At 48.8% G+C, this 21,715-nt stretch overlaps 1 protein-coding gene across 1 annotated transcript in view; it reads right to left on the reverse strand.

The window, feature by feature from the left end:
- The window catches only part of DDX49 (DEAD-box helicase 49), a 102,468-nt gene that overhangs the window by 62,452 nt on the left and 18,301 nt on the right, over positions 1 to 21,715 (reverse strand). Inside the window, exons 2-5 of the mRNA XM_086946910.1 lie at positions 16,903 to 17,026; positions 15,949 to 16,034; positions 12,754 to 12,875; positions 12,196 to 12,383 (exon numbers count right to left, since the gene is read on the reverse strand). Of these exons, the coding sequence (XP_086803036.1) occupies positions 12,196 to 12,383; positions 12,754 to 12,875; positions 15,949 to 16,034; positions 16,903 to 17,026 (520 nt within the window). The remainder of the gene's footprint in view (positions 1 to 12,195; positions 12,384 to 12,753; positions 12,876 to 15,948; positions 16,035 to 16,902; positions 17,027 to 21,715) is intronic.

A 21,715-nucleotide genomic window follows, 5' to 3' on the forward strand; every position in this document is an offset into this window, starting at 1 on the left:
TACAGGAGCCGTGGGAGGGCGACCATTTTAAAGATTGCGGACCTGCCATAGATATTGAGGGGCATGCGAGACCCGGTTTTGATGTCTGATTGGACTCTGTCCCACACCGGCAGCACGTTGCGCTCCCATGCAATTGCGGCAGACTCAGACAGGAAGACTCCTAGGTATTTTAGACCACCGACCGCCACCTGTAGGGCCGATGCCCAGGGGTATGTCTCCGACTCTCCGCCCAGCACCCACAGGGTCGATTTGCGCGGGTTGAGGAAGAGTCCCGACACTTCACCAAAGATACGCATTATTTCCAATATTCGAGGGCCAGAGCGGTGAAGATCAGTCATAAAGAAGAGGACATCGTCCGCATATAACGCGATTCTGTCTGAGAGTCCCGCCCCCCACACAAAGCCACGAAGCTGTGCATCGATGCTCACCCACGCGGCCAACGGTTCCATGGCCAGTACAAAGAGGTAAGGGGATAGGGGGCATCCCTGTCGGGTCCCCCTGGCAATTGGGAATTTCTCCGAAATCGCCCCTGAGATACGCACCGAAGCGGTGATGTCCGTGAATAGCAGCCTAACATACGAAATAAACACCGGGCCCAGGTTGAGGCGCGGCAAAAGGGCGAAGAGGTACGTCCAGCTGACCGAGTCAAACGCCCTGTCAATGTCTGCCAGCAGTAGCGCTGCCCGTTCACCAGTCGCCCCCATAGCGTCTACCGCCGCCTGTGCACGTCTGATGTTGTGTCGCGTCGCCCTATGCGATTCAGAAAAGGGGGTGGTGATGAACAGAGTGTCTGAATTAAGCAGACCACTCTTACCCAGTCCAAAGATCAGGGCTTGATCCATCACTGTTTTTTAGCTCACTGCACCATCCCAGCTCAGAACCTGGCTACATGCAAATTAGTATGACCCTGGCCCAGTGCATCATGGGAACAGGGCAGACCAAACTACCAAGCCAATTCTTATAGTGGGAAGGAAACAAGCTTCCGGGGACCGGTTTCTGGCATTTCAACCGTCTTCGCCCGGCTTGCTTGAATCCTGATGGTGCAATGAGCAAGGGACTCACATCTGAGTATACCCTTCCACGCTTATGGTGGACAAAAACGATTCAGAAAAGGGGGTGGTGATGAACAGAGTGTCTGAATTAAGCAGACCACTCTTACCCAGTCCAAAGATCAGGGCTTGATCCATAACCGTTTTTTAGCTCACTGCACCATCCCAGCTCAGAACCTGGCTACATGCAAATTAGTATGACCCTGGCCCAGTGCATCATGGGAACAGGGCAGACCAAACTACCAAGCCAATTCTCATACTGGGAAGGAAACAAGCTTCCGGGGACCGGTTTCTGGCATTTCAGCCGTCTTCGGCCCGGCTTGCTTGAATCCTGATGGTGCAATGAGCAAGGGACTCACATCTGAGTATACCCTTCCACGCTTATGGTGGACAAAAACGATTCAGAAAAGGGGGTGGTGATGAACAGAGTGTCTGAATTAAGCAGACCACTCTTACCCAGTCCAAAGATCAGGGCTTGAGCCATCACCGTTTTTTTAGATCACTGCACCATCCCAGCTCAGAACCTGGCTACATGCAAATTAGTCTGACCCTGGCCCAGTGCATCATGGGAACAGGGCAGACCAAACTACCAAGCCAATTCTTATACTGGGAAGGAAACAAGCTTCCGGGGACCGGTTTCTGGCATTTCAGCCGTCTTCGGCCCGGCTTGCTTGAATCCTGATGGTGCAATGAGCAAGGGACTCACATCTGAATATACCCTTCCACGCTTATGGTGGACAAAAACGATTCAGAAAAGGGGGTGGTGATGAACAGAGTGTCTGAATTAAGCAGACCACTCTTACCCAGTCCAAAGATCAGGGCTTGATCCATCACCGTTTTTTAGCTCACTGCACCATCCCAGCTCAGAACCTGGCTACATGCAAATTAGTCTGACCCTGGCCCAGTGCATCATGGGAACAGGGCAGACCAAACTACCAAGCCAATTCTTATACTGGGAAGGAAACAAGCTTCCGGGGACCGGTTTCTGGCATTTCAGCCGTCTTCGGCCCGGCTTGCTTGAATCCTGATGGTGCAATGAGCAAGGGACTCACATCTGAGTATACCCTTCCACGTTTATGGTGGACAAAAACGATTCAGAAAAGGGGGTGGTGATGAACAGAGTGTCTGAATTAAGCAGACCACTCTTACCCAGTCCAAAGATCAGGGCTTGATCCATCACCGTTTTTTAGCTCACTGCACCATCCCAGCTCAGAACCTGGCTACATGCAAATTAGTCTGACCCTGGCCCAGTGCATCATGGGAACAGGGCAGACCAAACTACCAAGCCAATTCTTATACTGGGAAGGAAACAAGCTTCCGGGGACCGGTTTCTGGCATTTCAGCCGTCTTCGGCCCGGCTTGCTTGAATCCTGATGGTGCAATGAGCAAGGGACTCACATCTGAGTATACCCTTCCACACTTATGGTGGACAAAAACGATTCAGAAAAGGGGGTGGTGATGAACAGAGTGTCTGAATTAAGCAGACCACTCTTACCCAGTCCAAAGATCAGGGCTTGATCCATCACCGTTTTTTAGCTCACTGCACCATCCCAGCTCAGAACCTGGCTACATGCAAATTAGTCTGACCCTGGCCCAGTGCATCATGGGAACAGGGCAGACCAAACTACCAAGCCAATTCTTATACTGGGAAGGAAACAAGCTTCCGGGAACCGGTTTCTGGCATTCCAGCCGTCTTCGTAACGGTGATGGATCAAGCCCTGATCTTTCGACTGGGTAAGAGTGGTCTGCTTAATTCAGACACTCTGTTCATCACCACCCCCTTTTCTGAATCGTTTTTGGCCACTATAGGTGTGGCAGGGTATACTCAGACATGAGTCCCCTTTCTCACTGCACCATCAGGATTCAAGCAAGCCGGGCCGAAGACGGCTGAAATGCCAGAAACCGGTCCCCGGTAGCTTGTCTCCTTTCTGGTGAAGAATTGGCTTGGTAGTTTAGTCTGCCCTGTTCCCATGATGCACTGGGCCAGGGACAGACTGATTTGCATATAGCCAGGTTCTGAGCTGGGATGGTGCAGTGAGATAAATAACGGTGATGGATCAAGCCCTGATCTTTGGACTGGGTAAGAGTGGTCTGCTTAATTCAGACACTCTGTTCATCACCACCCCCTTTTCTGAATCGTTTTTGGCCACTATAGGTGTGGCAGGGTATACTCAGACATGAGTCCCTTTCTCACTGCACCATCAGGATTCAAGCAAGCCGGGCCGAAGACGGCTGAAATGCCAGAAACCGGTCCCTGGTAGCTTGTCTCCTTTCTGGTGAAGAATTGGCTTGGTAGTTTAGTCTGCCCTGTTCCCATGATGCACTGGGCCAGGGACAGACTGATTTGCATATAGCCAGGTTCTGAGCTGGGATGGTGCAGTGAGATAAATAACGGTGATGGATCAAGCCCTGATCTTTGGACTGGGTAAGAGTGGTCTGCTTAATTCAGACACTCTGTTCATCACCACCCCCCTTTTCTGAATCGTTTTTGGCCACTATAGGTGTGGCAGGGTATACTCAGAAATGAGTCCCTTTCTCACTGCACCATCAGGATTCAAGCAGGCCGGGCCGAAGACGGCTGAAATGCCAGAAACCGGTCCCCGGTAGCTTGTCTCCTTTCTGGTGAAGAATTGGCTTGGTAGTTTAGTCTGCCCTGTTCCCATGATGCACTGGGCCAGGGACAGACTGATTTGCATATAGCCAGGTTCTGAGCTGGGATGGTGCAGTGAGATAAATAACGGTGATGGATCAAGCCCTGATCTTTGGACTGGGTAAGAGTGGTCTGCTTAATTCAGAAACTCTGTTCATCACCACCCCCTTTTCCGAAGCGTCGCCCTATGCGGCATGAAGCCCGCTTGATCCGGGTGAACCAAGTCTGCGACATACGGGAGAAGACGGTTCGCCAATGCTTTGGCCAGTAATTTGGCTTCAAAGTTGAGCAAGGATATGGGGCGATATGACTCATGTCGGTCAGGGGGCCTACCCGCTTCTCAAAAACTACAATTTCAGCCTGACGCCAGTCCGCCGGCAAGCTACCACGCTCCAACGCAGCCTCCAACGCCCGCCTATAGTGCGGTCCTAGCTGCAGGTGGAATTTCTTGTAAAATTCACTGGGGAATCCACTCGGTCCCGGCGCCTTACCCGTGTTGCGTTGTCCCAGCGCAGCTCCCAGTTCCTCCGCCGTCAAGGGGAGGTCTAGGGCCTTCCTGGCATCGTCTGATATCGCACGGGGGGAAGGTCAGCAATGAACTTGTCAATTGCATCCGGTGGGAGACTGTCCCGGGGAGCATATTGCTCCGCATAGTAGCCGGCAAAGCTCGCCGCAAGAGTCGCAGGGTCCGTTATGGCAGTCCCCTCCCCGTTGGTGAGGCCCGGTAGAGTGATCGGCTGCAGAGTTTGTTGACACAGCCTATGGAGCATGGTGCAGGACTTATCGCCCCACTGGTAAACCCTGCTCCGTGTGGCCAGCCACGCTTGTCTAGCCTTATCCGTTAAGACAGAGGCATAGGATTGCTGCGCTTGCAGGAGCAGTCGTATCGCCACTCCGTCACCTTCCCACTGACACCGTCTCTCCAACACCTCCACCCGCGCCGCAGCTGCGACAATGGCCTCTCGGCGACTACGACGGGCAGCAGCACACCATGCAATGTCAATACCTCTCAGAGTGGGCTTCATGGCCTCCCAGACCGTCACTCCATCTACCCCCTCCGCCAGATTCTCCTGCAAGTAGTGGGCAATCGCGCTGCGCATATGCTGTGTATAGTCTGCCTGCTGGAGATGCCACGAGGACATCCGCCACCGGAATGGCCGGCACGTCTTGCGCAAGTCGATTCGTATCACGACAGGGGAGTGGTCAGATAGCCCCCGAGGCTGAATTGCGGCCTGCATCACCCTGTCAAGGAAGGCTCCTGGTACAAACACACAGTCCAGCCGTGAGAAGGAGCCATGCACAGCAGACACATACGTGTACTCACGCGTCCTGGCATGCAAGTGTCTCCAGGCATCCACCCAGCCCAACCAGTTAATCATCGCCTTTAACCGTGTAGGGGAGGTCGCCGCCACGACCCCCTGCGACCTCCGTCGGTCCAGGCACACATCCACAACATCGTTCCAGTCACCACCTATCACGGCCAAGGAGTCTGGGATCTCGGCCCACAATTCAAACAGTCTCTCTGCCAAGGACCATTGTAAAGGGGGGGGGGGCATACACACTGCCAAACACCACCGGCTCCATACCAACCATGCCTTTAACAAACACATACCGACCCTGGGGATCAAGCCAGTGACGCTCGTGGGTATAAGACAGCCTCCGATGGATAAGAACGGCCACCCCCCTCGAGCCCCTGGAAAACCCTGCATGAAATACTTGATGGTAACCAAATCGCTGTAAGCTCAGTGCCTTTGTCCCCAGCATATGCGTCTCTTGTAATAGCATCACATCGGCTGAGTCCCTCTTACCCCCAGCGCAAGACTGCCCCACGCTTAATTTTGTCCAACATCCCCCTGACATTCCAACTTAATATTCGCATAGAGTCACCAGCGAGTTCCTGCCTTGAGATATCAACCATTGTCCCGATGGAAAAGTCTCTGAGGACCCCAGGACCCGGCCCAGGCACCCAACACCATATATGTCAATGCAGCAGAAATCACTTGCACCATCCTCAAAACACCCACCACCCCCTCCAACCCTGCTCCCCCAACTGCCCAACACCCGTTCCCCACCCCACACCCCTATACCTCATGAAACACTGAAGTACCTGTCGCGGCATGGGGAGCTTCGGGCCCAAAACAGAGCGCCCAAAGCCAACCATACCAATGGATCCCAACTACTCCCTCCAACTAACAGGACCTTCCCTCAGGGCCACCCCCCTACCGTGGTAGGACTAGGCCGCCCTACAGGTCAGTACCCCCGAACCCCATTGTACCACAGTTTACGGAACACAAGTAGAACGAGGCAGTCAGACACCTCCAGCATTGTTCCCCTTGATCCAAACCAAGGTCCAGGTCACACTGCACCAGATGCTATCCGCTCGACCGATGGAGCAGCCACACCGGGCCCTCTGCGGAGTCCAACAATGGATAAGGGTTAAGTAAGGAAGGCTGAACTCCCATGGTGCTCAGTTCTCTTTCCCCGACTGATCGGTGTTGGGCTGCGTCCCATCCGGGAGGCCACTACGGGACAAGGAGCGTCTTCGTGACCGAGATTTCCTGTGTCGTTTACCCCTGACGGCGGAGTCGCCCCTCTCCTGCTACGATCCACGCGATGGTCCAGAGCCTAGGCCTGGCTGGGCGTTCGGTCGAAGCCTGACCGTCTCATCCGTCCACCTGAACACTGCCTTCGGGGTATCAAAGAAGTGGGTCTTGGATTGGAAGACAACTCGAAGGCGGGCCGGGTACAGCAATGAATATTGGATCTTCAGACCACGCAGTTTGGCCTTCGCCGCCAGGAAGGAATGGCGCTGCTGCTGTACCTGTTTGGTATAGTCTGGGAAGATCATAATCTTGTGATTGTCGAACAGCAGAGTCTCTTTGGCCCTCGCTTCCCGGAGTATAGTGTCTCTATCGTGGAAGTTCAGGATTTTAGCTATGACCAGCCGAGGCCGTTCTCCCACCGGCGGTTTCTGCGTCAGGGCTCTATGTGCGCGCTCCACTACAAAGCAGCGCGACAAGACATCCGGGGGAAGCCAGCTCTCTAGCCACCTTGTCAGAAATGCATCCATGGGCCCCTTCTCGCAGTCCTCTGGAAAGCCCACGAAGCGTAGGTTATTCCTTCGCGCTCGCCCTTCTGCGTCCTCAACGCGGAGTGCCAGCCCTTTTTGGACCTTGTCCATCTCCGCCACTTTCTATTTCAGGGTGCCAACATCACCCTCCACTCCCGTGATCCTGGTCTCGGTCTCCGCGATGCGGGCGACTGCGTTGCGGAGATCCTGTCGTAGTAGCATGACATCAGCTCCCACCGCGCCGATTTTAGCGTCTAACATGTCCCTTGATTGTGTGATGGCTGCCATCAGGGCCGCATTGTCTGGTCCCGTGCTCTGGCCACCCCCGGCGGCCCCGGACCCCCCGCTGGGTCCAGTAAATTTGTCAATCGGTCCTTGCTTGGCGGAACCATTGCCACCCCCGCCTCTGGTCATGGTCAGGATGGTTTAGGCGGGCTGCTCCGTGCCCGTGGCAGACCCTCCACTCACCGCAGTTCAAATCTAAAGTCCACCCGGAGGGCCTTGACCCACTGACGCCAAGGCCGGGAGGCCCGCAGGGCGCTTCGCCGCACCGGATCGCCACTACCGAACACTTCCACTGTCCAGGCACCCAGCGAGCAATTGCCACTATTGTCACTCGGGCCAGGGCCACAGCATAGCCCCCGACCCCGGGGCCCGCAGGCGAGCAAGCCGACCGACGTTCAGAGCCTCCGGCTGGGATCAGCACAAAATCGAGGCCCCGGCTCTCCACGCGGCAGGTAGGCCCAGGGGGTGCCGCCGCCGCCAATTACACCGGCCAGGGACCAGGGACCCCAAACGTGGCACCGGAGGGTGCACCCTGTCCACTACTGCCGCTGAAGTCGCTGTGTGGTCAATGTTAGGTTCGGGGGTCAGGATAAATGCAAGGATTAATGACGGGCCGGCGGGAGCTCTAGGAAGCTACGCCCGCCATTGTCGCCCTCGTAGCCACGCCCCCAGTCACTTGGATTTTACCTGGCTTGAGAGGCCTGTCTGCAGAGTTGTCTTGGCTGTCCCTGGTCCTAAAGCGGGAGCCGCGGGTGAGCTGGTTTTATGGCCTACATGGTGCTGGTGAGGAAATGGGTACCAAAAATTATAATTTGGTAACCGGGTCACTGCTGCGATCAGCTGAAGGTGCTGCAGAGTTCCCTTAGGTTGCAGCATTGAGTATACAAGGTGGTAGCCGGACTGGCCACCAACAAACCTTGGCAGCGGTATGGTCAGCAAGACGTTATTTCGAAATAGGGGGAAAACGGTAGCCCCTGAAACTTGCTGGAGGTCAGGACTACATTTCCCACAATGCAGTGGACCATCTACTTTGGGCAACCCCCTTGGAGGTCCTGATGGCAAGTGATTCTTTGGGTCCAATATATTCTTACCTGCAGATTGCAGGGGACTAGCTCCACTAGTTTAAGGAAGCCGAGAGTTGCTTTTGGCTCTCAAAGAGGTCCTCTGTCCAAAGGAAACCAGTCTTTAGTCCTGGACGAGTCGCAGTCGTGAGGTATCAAGATGGTTGTCACAGGTGCAGAGTATCAAGCCCTTACTGTGTGCAGGTCCTGTTGTCGTAGACTCAGGTCTCTTCTGTGTCCTCTGCTGCTATTCAAATCAGAACTGAGGTTCTTGTGCCAGGGGTGTCCCTTAAATCCTAAATGTAGGGATTTGGGTTCAAGTGGCAAATGGGCTACTAGACCCAGAGTCTAATCCACCCTTGAGGTCACTACATTGTGGACTGTATGTCACCTTTACTACCCAGTGCTCTTTATTATGCCATTTTTAGGTCGAGCAGACCTACCCTCAATGCGTGAGCATTGAAGGTGTCTGCTTCAGACCTATTGTGGCCCGTATTTAGGAATGTGGACAGCTACCAGACGCGCGCTTTGACGAGGTCAGATTTCACCTCGGGAGCGAGCATCTGGTAGCTGCGCATGCGCGGTGCAAAGCCCTTGCTCACACACAGAGACAGGCAGCCCCCACCCCTCTGCATGCACGCACGCACACACACACACACAGGCGCGCGCATGCACACGCAGGCATACGGCACACATACAGGCACACATACAGGCACACTATCCCCTACCTCGCATTCTCTCTCAATCACACACAGTCACGCATGCGCACACACATTCCCTCGCGCACACACGCGCGCACACAAACTCCCCCCCTCCCCCCCCCCCCCCCCCCCCCCCCCCCCCCCCCCCCCAGGCATACACACAGGCACGCACGCACTTCACATCAACCCTGGGCCCCACTCACAGACTGCGCTCTTCCGGCGGGGCTCCTCACGGCGCGGCGCGTCTCCTCATCTAAATCGGGGCTCCCTCAGGTCAGAGGAGCCCCGCAACAGGCGCCACACTCCTCCTTCTCCCCGGCCCCCTCCTAGGGACCCGGGCTACCCCGGACGGCAGGGCGCTCCATGCGCCGGCAGCTCGCGGACCTCGGGAGGCGGGACTTCCGGTCGGCCGCGAGCGGATTGGCCGGCCGGCCAAGAGCTTCCGGGTGGCCGCGGGCAGCGCGGCGGCACTCTCGCGATCAACACAACATTAGAATTTTACATATTCTACAAATATCTGTGATCTTTTATTGTTGTGTTAAAACATTAGCCTTTAACCAGTTCTATTCCTTCTCTCGGTCCGGACTATCTGGCCACACAAGGAGCTTTCGCTTTTCAGCTAATAAGTCTGTAACCCTCAACATACTGCTCACCAATTTTTTGAAATGCATCTCCTCTCTTACTTCAGATCGCCCTGTATTCATATTTCATTTACTTTTCTTTAGGTAGCAGTAGACTAAACCTTTTCATTTTAAAAAATTCTATATATAATCTAATATACCTCGAAAAAGAACTTGAAAAATGGGCAGGAGCTGAAGGCAGGTTACTTCTTAGGGAAGCTAGCAGGGGGGCTAGGTAAAGCGGGCCAGAGCGTGGGAAGGACTGGTGAGCGAGCTGATAGCCAGCAGGCAGGACAATGGTAGTGGGGCAAGCACTCCGCAGCCAGCCTCGCTAGAACAAGGGAGCGGATGAGGAGAACACCTAATCTGAATCTGGCCAACACTGTAACACACACGGAGACCGGAAGCCTGGCCCACGAGAACCTAATAACACACAGGGATTGCAAATATCCACTCAAGCGCAACTCCATGGGGGAACGTTTTGTTACAAGGGAATGTTGAGCCAAGAACGCCGGAGAGTAATGATTATGTAGAATACGTGCAAAAAGTGCAAAATATGACGTGAACAATAAGCAGTATATACGTGTATCGACTGTCTTGAAAAAAACAAAATCTGGTTGGAAAAAAAAAAGTGAATCTGTCACTTACACATCTGCCATTAACTAGATTTCCAAGGTAAGGAGCAAAATTTTGGTTTCTACTATAGGTGCTGTTAATACTGTAGCCTTTTCTGCTGTAATCTTTGGGAATTCTAGTTGTGCTATGCTTTGCCTCTAGACATGTTGATCCCTCGCAGACTGTGCTGACTCTGCCCCACACACCGTCACACCCCCACACACCGTCACACCCCCACACACCGTCACACCCCCTCACCGTCACACCCCCTCACCCCGTCACACCCCCTCACCCCGTCACACCCCCGCACCCCGTCACACCCCCGCACCCCGTCACACCCCCACCACACCCCCGCACCCCGTCACACCCCCGCACCCCGTCACACCCCCGCACCCACCCCTCACCCACCCCTCATCCACCCCTCACCCACCCCTGCCATTATAAATTACAATAACTTTTATTTAAGTATTAATTATTGAAAAAAAATTAAAAGCCATTATTATTTGTAATATCAATACACGTAAGTCACGTAAATACAACACATATTGCATTACAAATGCTATAGGTGTCACATTTGCGAAAGTTATAACTATTGGCATTGTAAATGACAAAGCTATTAATTTCGCTATTTTCAAAAACAAAACCTAAATAAAAAAATTGTCATTTACAATACCAATAGCTCAAACTTTCCTAATGCGAGACCTATTGCATTGCAAATGCTTGTTAAAAATGGCAAAAACCTTCCTTAACTGTACAAATGAGGTAACCCACCCTACGGACATGGCTAGCCTTCTGCGGGTGTACACCTCAAGGTCACATCATTTTTGTGGATGCAAACGTGCTTGTGGCGGGGGAGGGCTGTTTCCTCTATTGGGAGGCAACAGTGTTGCATATCAGAGGCAGTGTAAGCTGTGCAGCTCACCGCATTGATGTGCCACTTAACTAGTCATCCTGTAAGGGAGGGAGGTGTCACGTCCTTCATTCCAGGCCATAGTTTAACTTCTGGGAGAGTTCACATCTCCTGGAAGGGGGGCAGATTCCTGTGTTGGCGGCAGCAGCTGCGGGCTGACAGCCAGAGCACTGGAAAGGCTGGGGTATTCAGGTGGGCAACCTCTAACGTACCCAACTGGGTGCAGGCCACATTGACTCTGAATTGAGGCTCTTGTCAGGGGATATGAGGCAAGGTATTTAGTATCAAACATGAAATATTTTGGCTATAACATAACAGAGCTGGTAGGCTACTATAGTGACATATAGGCTTGCACTTATATGTCCGCACTTTAATTTAATGCATCCTGAGCACAGGAGGCCTTCTTTAGGGGTGACTGGATATATTAAAAATTGTGCTTTGGCCTAGCCACACATAGTGAGGGTAAAGCAGAGTTCGAGCAGCTTGCACTGCTCCTACAGTCTGCAATGGCAGGGCTGATGTAATCGGTTTACTTGGGTCACTCAGGGTGGCAGAATCAGTGATTCAGGCCCTGGTGACCCCTTTAACTCCTGTACCCTGGGTGTCACTGGTACCATTTAACAGGGGGTTAAAAACCTTGCCAATTGGGGTTACTAATTCAGAGCATCAGTTTTAGGAAGAGAGCACAGGCACTGTGGCCTCGGAGGGAGGCTCCAGTGCACTTTTAGAGTCATAACCATCAGCATTGAGGCAAAATGTAGCGGGGGCAAAAAGTGGAAGTGTGACCATAAAAAAGGGCACTTTCCTACAACAATGAAAACAAAAGACATCCTACAATCTTTTCTCTGTGTTCACTATCTACACTGGTGTCATCCAGGAAAAAAAACTTGTAGATTTCCTTACCGCAGAAGATCTTAGGTTAAATATCTACCAGGGAAGACGCAACAAGTATATAAATGTGTATGGGCAAACCATACAGGAATTGATATATGCACAAACCCCAATTTTAAAAACTGTCCTTTGGCAAGTCTTGCCAGTTTTGTATGTCATACAAAAAGTACTAAATAATTAGAAAGATTGGGAGGGGGGGTTAAAGCAAGTCAGAAGAGACTCCTCTTTCATCAAATTCTAGACTTCCAACCACCAGATGGACCATCACAGTAGAAAAAACCCTGCTGCAAAGGAAGATTTTTATTAGCGCAGTACATAGGGTGTGTGCTCTTAGCTCACTCACTCTGACAAGGACTCCCAGAAGAAGGGCCGGTTCATAGCGATGCTCTTCAGCTCCTGGAGGGTGTCGGTCAGGGTGGCGCTGAACAGCAAGGTCTGCCTCTGGGCAGGGACGGCGCTTAGAATCACTTCCAGGTCTTTGGTGAAATCTGTGCAGCCTTGCTCCAGAAGCCTGTCCGCCTCGTCCAGGACCTAATCATAGGGCAAGACAAACATAAAAGCAGCAATTATGGTATAAGAATGGGTTAAGTGGAAAGATGCACAAAACCGGAACCAGTAAAATATAATCAGGACCCTCTGCTCCTCCAGAAGATGCGCAGAGCAGGATTCTTTTTAACAAAAAATGCTCTGCACTTTATGCTTTGATTTAATACCGTGGCATGAAGGCAAAAAACGCACAGAAGACAACTTAAGTTTTTATAGCAACATGGCATATTTAAATAGTGGGATTTCCATCAAATGTAATGTGGGAGCTTTCCTCTAACAGAAAACAGATTAAATGCTTTAAAGAGAGGTTCACATAAAGTTTTGGTAATCAAATAAATCTGTCTTACTCACTTACCAGAAACTTTATCTTTTTAATACTGAAGGTATTCGAGCTTCGAATGTGGTCTGCGAGCCGTCCCGGGGTTGCAATCACAATGTGTGGTTTTCTGGATAATTCTAAAGCCTGTGCAATCATGTCTGAAACAAAAAGGAGAAGTGGAGTCAAGGGTATCCATATCCTAGGGGTGAGCCAGAAGAAAATTAGTGGTGATCATCAGAACAGATGAGAACTTATCTGGGATATAAAGTCCACTGCAGGGACTACATATCCACAAAGAATGTTTGTTGATTTTTGTATTCATCAATGTGCCAGATAAATAACATGACAGTGATTTACGATCAGCAAAGCATGATGCAACAGTAAAGAAACAGAGGTAACACGCAACATAACCAAGACATTTACAGAGAAATGCACATTAGCAGATCATTCCAGGGCAAAGAATGGCTTTCAAAGAAAGGTTTACAATGCCCTGCTGAGAGAACTGGGGACAACCCAATAGATGCATGCTAACAGTTTCAAAGTCTTACGGCTTTGAGGGTGAAAGCTGCTTTTTTTTAAATTCCTTATTTTGAGTGATTAAAGTAGCACTGCAAATGTATTTCTGGTGCTGTGAAAAGCAGCTATAATCACAAGTTTTTCATGGAGACAACACTAAGTTATTAGTGAAGAACTGTTTTATGAGCGATTCGCAGGACTTTTTTGTAGAATTCTACCTTCATACAGAAGACAATGAAGGCGAACGAGGTGTGGTGTCTTATTATTCATCTCCATGGTACACGAGGAGAATGGGGTGGATCTGCCAATCAGTAGGAAACATTTTAATTCAAATAGGGGTTAACAAGAGGACTTGGAAAGCTGTTTTACTCTGCAGCAAAATGCCACATTTCACAGGTAGAAGGCTATGGCTTCAGTTTTAAATCTGTGGACTGTCAAATGAGAAAAATGAGCAAGACCTCAATTGTTGAGGTGTCACTACCAGTTACCCAAGGTGACCTTGGCAGATTCTGGGCCTGGTTGAGTGGTTGAAGGAAAAGAATGTGCTGGGGTGACTTAGTGCTGGATTTGTACATGTAGGAGTAATCTGGAGAGGAACAAGCAGACACTAAGCGAGGTAAAAGGCCATATGGCTGAGCTAAAGCTCTGGGAAGATTTAATTTACAAAAAATAATGCACTTCTCTGAGGATTAGTGTCGTACTGTGAAACAGCTAGAGGATGCCTGTAGCTTGGGTGGGTACTTGAAAAATGAAAAAGGTATAGTCAAACAAAGGAATACTCCGCTGCAACTGTGAGGTACACTGGAGCTTGGTCTTGAGCAGCACAGAGGCCCGAGCAGCCGAGTCATTGAGCCTTCTCACACAGACGTGACCTACAGACACCTATGCACACATTAAAGCAACAGCTGCTGAAGGCAGAAGAGGTCCAGTTGAAGTCGCATGACATTTCCAGCACGATGAAGAGTTGAGTTTCCAGATAGTAGAACAGAAGCAGCTTTTTTTACATCTGACTTGTGAAAAGCTCTAATCTACAAGGTATGCAAAGGAAAACTTCATTTTGAAAATCACTTAACAATTCTTTGCGATGGAAACTGCTGCAACTGTAAGATCCCCTGTCTGGCACTCTGGGGCATACGCCCCTGCCCTGAGTTTCACGAAGCAAGTTCTGTAGGATTCTGACTTTTAGAAAGTCTTGACTTTTCACCTCAGTACACACAATCATGTATGTGCCCCGAAGGCTTCATGTGACAAGTAATGCAATTCTGTGCTGAGATCTGCTGCATAGAAAAAACACCATGTGAACCCTCCTCTGATGAGCATGAGAACTGTTCGCTCACTGGGCTCGTTGTGGAACCATTAAAAACTCTGAAACCACAGCGACAAGTGCCAAGAAATGTGATTCTTATTGTTGTCTTTGGCTTATTAGAACTGTGTTTTGTTTGACATAGACACAACTACAAGAAATATTGGGTGTGTGTGCATAAGGCATTCTTGTATATTGTACTTTGGTATGTCTGGTATTTCTGACATACTCTAGAGCGGTTATAGGGTCTTTTCCTCTCGCCAGTTGCACCACAGACAATGTAACAGCTCTAACACACATTGCGTCCACTTCAGGCAGAGCGCCCAGATTCTACTCTGACAGATAAAAAACCCAGTGTTCTGACAATTACACTGGGCGTCTGAAGACTTACAGCTGTTGCAACAACAGATTATAGACAGACGGCAGATTTTGGACAACACATGCACTACCAAGAACCTAGCCATAACGATCTGTGGAGGTTGGGTAGAGAGTAGGTAGGCGGGAACCCAGAGGGGGAACAAAGGGATCCTTATTCACCAATCCCCCAACCTCACCCCCCCAAGGAGGGCAATGTGCCCGAACCTGTGCAGACTGTAATTTTAATCTAATACCTTATACAATTTGGAAGTGGACTACTTTAATACCATCTGAGTCACTCACATCGGAAGCACTGTGTACCGTGCCCTTTGATTTTGTATGTACATTGAGGTGTTGTGCGTTGAAAGTAAAGTACTTTTTCTTTTACGTAAAAGCACTGGCTGGCCATTGATTTATGGACGGCTTTTATATGTTTCATGGAGTTCGGAGTTTCTATCCCATACCACCTACCAGAGTATGCCTTGTAACGCTTCGCTACCCTGAGTATCAAGTGCCTGGGAGTGGTGCTTGGTGCTAAGTTTTGGGTCTAACAGTAAAGCTTCATAAGACCCGCAGAAAACGGCCATTGTGGATTCAATTATAAACCACCGCCCACTAACTGACCTAGAATTCCCAAAAAAGCTCCCACAGAAACAAAGGCATTTTTACACTTCTAGATGATGGTTAAGTAGCTCCTAGCAAATTTTGATAGTCCTGTTTTTTCCCAATAACCTGTGCAGTAATGTCAAATCCAGTGCACAGTAAAGTATTCTACGTATTACTTACCTGGTTTTCTCATTGCATCCTCAGTACTGTCAGTACTAGGACATAGGCCACGCGGTTACACCCCATGCTGATTTCCTCTTGTTAGCCCCAAATCTGCCATCGCCTTACACAGTGAGGAGGTTGTTGTACCCCTCAGCCCAATGCAGTTTTGCTCACAGGTTCATTGCTTTGCCAGGGCTATCAAAAGGCTTGCTCCAAATGCTTTTACCGAGCCTACTTAGGGATTGGTTCCCTCATTCAAACAATTTAGCCGCAACTGAAACACATACCCATGCCGCCGACAATGATGCAGTCCTTTAACCCCAGAGGTTTCCCAAGTACTCGGAACTGCTCAGCAATTTGGTATGCAAGTTCCCTGCAAAATACACAGGAGAGAAAAAATATTATTGTGCATGAACCTTAACAATCACTCACCTATCCCTGTCAAAATTTCTCAGGGTGTTTAGATTTAACAAATGGATACGCGTGCATAAGAGACAGTAGAATAACAACCTCTTAAGAGTTTATTTGCAAAATTAAAAATCTACAGCCAATGCCCCCGGCCTTTTCTTTTTCAAAAGTGCCTCAATTCTAAGAAGAGTGCAACTACTGCTTACTCCTGACTTTTGAGCAGACAATTTCCTCTGCGTTGTAAGCAAAACTGTGCTGTAGACATGCTGCTATGGTCATAATCGAGTGAAAAAACAGCTGTGCATGTTATTCCCCTTCATACTGCTGAAGGTAGAATCTGGTGAAAAAATACACCTTCTACTGTGCGCAAACAGTATTGCACTGTTGCATTTCTGCACCCAACCATTACTATGAAACGCAAAATGAGTTCACTAGGAGCAGACACGAAATGGAAGGGCAGAGTAAGGATCTAAGAGATAGAGCATGCAGACATATGGTGCACGGTTTGAGAATAAGCTTACTGCAAAAGACTGACAGAAGGGGAGAGTGGAAGAATCTAAGAGATAGAGCATGCAAACATACAGTGCACGGTTTAGAATAAGCCTACTGCAGAAGACTGACAGAAGGGGAGAGTGGAAGAATTGACCCTGTAAGATACAATTCCAGGAGATTTCAATTCTGGTAACATTAGAAACTTCATGCCGGGCTCCAAAGTCCACACATAATGTGAACGAGATGAAAAATAACCACAGACTCAAGCAGAAGTAGGTCAAGTGCTAATGAAAAGCATAGTCAGTCTGCAACAAAATACTCTTTTCAGTTTTAATGCTCACCTGGTTGGTGAGAGCACGAGACAAAATATCCCAAACGGATCCTCCGAGAGCTTCTGAAGGATAGGGAGTACAAATGCCGCCGTCTTCCCGCTGCCGGTCTTTGCACAGGCCATACAGTCTCGACCTAGTGATTCAAAGTGCTGCAGGTAAATAACTGTGTAATACAATTGTGAAAATCCCCCCCTATACATTGCACACCAATACATGTACTTTTTGGGTGTCCTCTACCAACATTTTAATCAATATATTGTCAAAAGATCTATTGTGTACAAAACCAATCCTCAAGAGTGAGCTTTGGGTCAACCATTGCTTATCATTGGGTGGCTTTTTGCCAATCTCCTTTGCTTGCTTCTTCTTCGATCACTTTCCTTCCTCTTCTTGTATGTGTCCCTCCCCAAAGGCAGAGCTTCTTCAACATCCTTCCGATTAGAAGACGTGTATCCTTCCACTACTTACATCCGGACAACTACTTTTTAGGTCTCAGCTACATTGGCTTTAGGTGGTCTATTGTTGAAAGAACTGCTATGGGAAACACCACTGCTTCTTTTGAGCACTGGGTCTGCCACTGAATACCATTAGCTGGCTTTCTGCTCAGTCTCATTTGCTTGCCTTCATTTGATGCTTTACTTCCTCTTGTTGTATCTGTCCCTCCCCTGGAGGAAGGTTTCTGTAGATTGGATGACTGGTGTCCCTCCACTGCTTTACATTCAGGGAACTACTTTTCGTTGTTGCTTTTAGAACTCCTTAAGAGTGCAAGTGTTTTCTTGCACTCTCCTCCTGACATGCGCTTCTTGCCCCCTTGACACCCCAATACCTGCGTACTATTTCTCTCCTAACCACTCATGAATTGCTTTTCCCACCTCTCCCCAGCCTACTCGTTTCTTTTTTGTACAACCTTCCTTGGTCGCTCACCAGACGCCCTCCTCCCCCGTTCAACACCACTGTCTGTTTCAGATGGTTAGTTGCTCCCCATCACCTGGTGCACCTCCCTGTTACATTCTGGTTTGCACTTAACATCCTCTCCCACTGCAGCATCCCAATTCCTCCCCTTCCAGCCTAGTGGCCACTTTTCACCGTCTTCACTCCCTTCCCTACTGCCCCTCTGTCGCTCCACGTTGCTCACCGTAATCTGAGTTGCCAATGCCTGGCGCGTTTATAATGTGCCAGCAATGGAAAAACAAAAAGTTGTGACAGGTGCAAGACAGCTGCCACGCTATATGACTCGCTGTGATGTCACGACGAGGCAGCTGTCTGGAGAGCTTCTGCTCTTTGAAGTTGATCACCACATTGCATTACGTAATGTACAAGGTGTATTCTAACATTGCTTGATGCAAAGTGGTGGCCATCCTGACAGTGAGGAACATTTTCTATACTTTCCAAGAAGATGCCCCGTGGAGTCCTCACACTGCGTGATGCAGCATGTTTTCTATACTTTTAGCACAGCCGATCTCCACTCACCTTTAGATGATGTCTGCATATTATAAAATCGGCAACCAGTACTGACCAAGCCAAAAGCAGCGGCCGCCATGCATTGGCCAAACGAGACCTATTGACTTTGACAAGGCTTGTTTCTTGTGTTTGCAGTCCTCCATGGGAGTGCATGTGTATTCTCACTTCCTCTCCCATGTGCAGTGCTTCCTCTTTCACATACCCACCCACCCATTCACTCTCCAGGTTCCTGTCCCACCCTCCCAAGAACATCCATTACTCCCCTCCCTGCTTACCACTGCTTGTTGACCGCACTTTCTCCCCCCTACACCCTTCTCCTCCGCTGCCCCCCCCCTTTCTTTTAACTCCATGGCTGCTAAGGCAACTTCCCTCCTGTGCTGGAAATTGTCATTTTACTTTATTTCATGACGAGCTGGGCTCGTCATCAGTGTACGAGGAGGCTACACCATGACGAGCCCAGCTCGTCATGAGTGTCGAAGGGGTTAATGAAGCCCGCAGATGCAATTTCCTTCTGGACTGGCCCTTTCTCCAAACATGCTTTTGCACACCTTTTACTTTTTTAATTTACAGCTCCAAAATGGCTGTACGGCATCTTAGAAGAGTAGAAATGGCAGCTGCGTCATGACGTATGCAATGATGCTAGAGCCAAAATGGCTGCTGTGTCTGTCATGGCATATACGATTGTACATGTGATGACTGCAACAAGCATTAAAAGGTCAGCTAACTCCTTTAAGTTTTGTAAGTAAAACTGTATGTTAGTGGGAATGTTTTTAACCATTTCAATGAAAAATGTGCTGCCTGAAAATGACAGTGAACTACCACCTCATGCTTTAGGAATATATTCATTAAAAGGGAGTTTTTAAAGATGAACTGAGAAATATTCCTGCCCTGATGGCAATGCTATTAGTGAACTAAGAGGCAAATAAGGGGTCATGTGTACCCTATTTGTGGGCTAGATTCTTATTATGCATGCAGCAAACGTTTAGTTTATTAAATCAAACCAAAAAGGTTTTTTGTAGAGCAGGAGTGCTAAACTCACATATTGGCATGTACACTTGTATGTAAATTGTAAATTGATACTTGTATAGCGCACTACTCACCCACAAGGGTCTCAAGGCGCTTGTACGAATACCGCTGTGGAACCCATCCTGGCTTTCCCTGTGAGACGTCCACTCCTGGGCAACCCCAAAGTGGAGGCCAGGCATCCTTAGCGTTGTGGGGGCCGTTGTGGAGATTAAGCAAGCTATTGCCCAGAGTTGCAGAGTGGGACTCCATGACTGGAATAGGCACAGAGGCGAGAATTATCAGGTCCGTGGAATTTTGAGCCCAAGACCCGCCGAGGCGGGGAATTGAACCCTGGTCCCGGGCTAGACCTCTGCATCAGTGTCTGCCGCTCTAACCATTGAGCCACACTTCTCCACTTCTATGTATTAATGAAGAAAAGGGTGGCTCTGCAAGATACAATATTTGCCTAGAATGACACAATAAGATCAGTTTATGGTTTAAATACATTAGAGTTAGGTCAAGTAAATAACTCAAGTTACTAGACCTGCAGGTCCAGTAACACTTTTATCCTTTTTCGAGGTTTTCATTATGTAGATGCGCGACTAAAGGATATATCTAATCCTTTATGGCTCTCAAATGTTCATTCCATTTCTCCTTGAATGTTCTCATCATGGAACCCACATATAGGCCACAGAAACAAATGATCAAATATATGCAGCATTTAGAACTACAATTAATAAAATATATAATTTAATTAGTCTGCATTCAATTCGAATCAGAGAACTCATTCAAAACATTTACAGCACTGGCATCCTCCACACATGTAGCAACCCTTCGGTATAGAGGGTAGCCAGTCAATTTCCTGCCTCCTCACTTTGTTGTTGATATATCTAATAGTGTCACTCTAATTTAATATCGATTTTAGGGTAGGAGATTGTGTGTGTGTTATTCTCGGTCTCTAAATAAGATATATTTTAATATCTTCCTCTATGTTTAAGACAGACCGATGCTTCATCAAACATCTGAACACATTATTTTCCAAGCTATACATATTAATGACTCTCACCACCTCCATTTCCGGTTTCCTAGGTTGCCTTTGTCTTGGCAGACAGTATGGTCTTTCCATTATACCCTCTTTCGAATAACTTCTCCATTAATCTCTCTTCTTTCTGGTATTCTATCATACTACTACAATTCCTCTTTGCTCTCAGAAATTCAACGTAAGGAAAATTATCCTTCTGTTTTCTAGTGTGTGCTGATTGAGAATGTAAAACAGCATTAACTGAAGCTGGTTTCTATACATTCTTGTTGATAGAACGTTACAATACAGAAAGAATTCTACATCCAGAAACACAATCGTATTTGGATGAAAATAAAGACTCCGAGTAATATTGAAGTCATTATTATTCAGATATTCATGATGTTATTGGAGCTTGATTCGATGTGTAAGGCTAAGGCCTTTTTTTCAATTCTCTCAACTGTCTGTGTTGAGGGCTGTCTTGAAGGTGGTCTTGTCGGTCATGCCCTTGCTGGTGCGCCATCTCCTTTCCAGTTGTTTAGTGTTGTTTAGCGGTTCGGAGATCTTCAGTGTACCAGCTAGCCCACTTGGTGGACCTTCTGTGGGTGCTGTTGCTGATGGGAGCGCCGCTGTCGGTGCAGTTGGTGACCCTAATTTTGAAGTTTCTGAAGATCTGGTCTAGGTTTAGAGTAGATGAGGTGGTGTTGACGGCATAGAACCATGTGTCCTTTGACAATTTGCTTCACCTGCAGTGGACAGACTGGGGCCGAAGGTCCATGAGTTGGTGATGTTGAAGTGGACGATCAAGTGCTTGGTCCATGTGAGCTCCATGGTGTGGCTCTACCTGATGCAGTCCCTGGAGGTGAAGATGGGGTCTAGCATGTGGCCTGCGGAGTGCGTGGGGTAATGGACGAGTTGGGTGAAATGTACTTCATGCTGTCGAGGAGATTGGCAGTGTTGATGTAATTGTGGTCATTGAAATGGAAGTTGAGGTTGCCAAGGAAAACATAGTTGTTGAAGTCTAAGGGGAGCAATGAAGTTGTCCCTCCTTAGTTTGAATCTTTTCCTTTTCCCACCCACTTCTCGTTTGCTTCTCCCCACACAGCCTTCTTTAATTTTAGCTTTTTGGAGGGCCTGACAGCAAATAACTGCGGAAACGTCCGCTTCATAAATAAAAGGACATTTGCACTAGTTTGTTTTCTTATTTATTTTATTGACCGATCCATCTCAGATTGGTAAATTAAAATAAACAGTGGCCACCTGATGCATATATGTCTTGACGCATGTGTGCGCTATAAAAAGATGCAGCCTTGCACCTTTCCCCCCCCTTTTGTTTCGGAT

Source organism: Lissotriton vulgaris, chromosome 12 (assembly GCF_964263255.1).
Source record: "Lissotriton vulgaris chromosome 12, aLisVul1.2, whole genome shotgun sequence".
NCBI lineage: Eukaryota > Metazoa > Chordata > Amphibia > Caudata > Salamandridae > Lissotriton > Lissotriton vulgaris.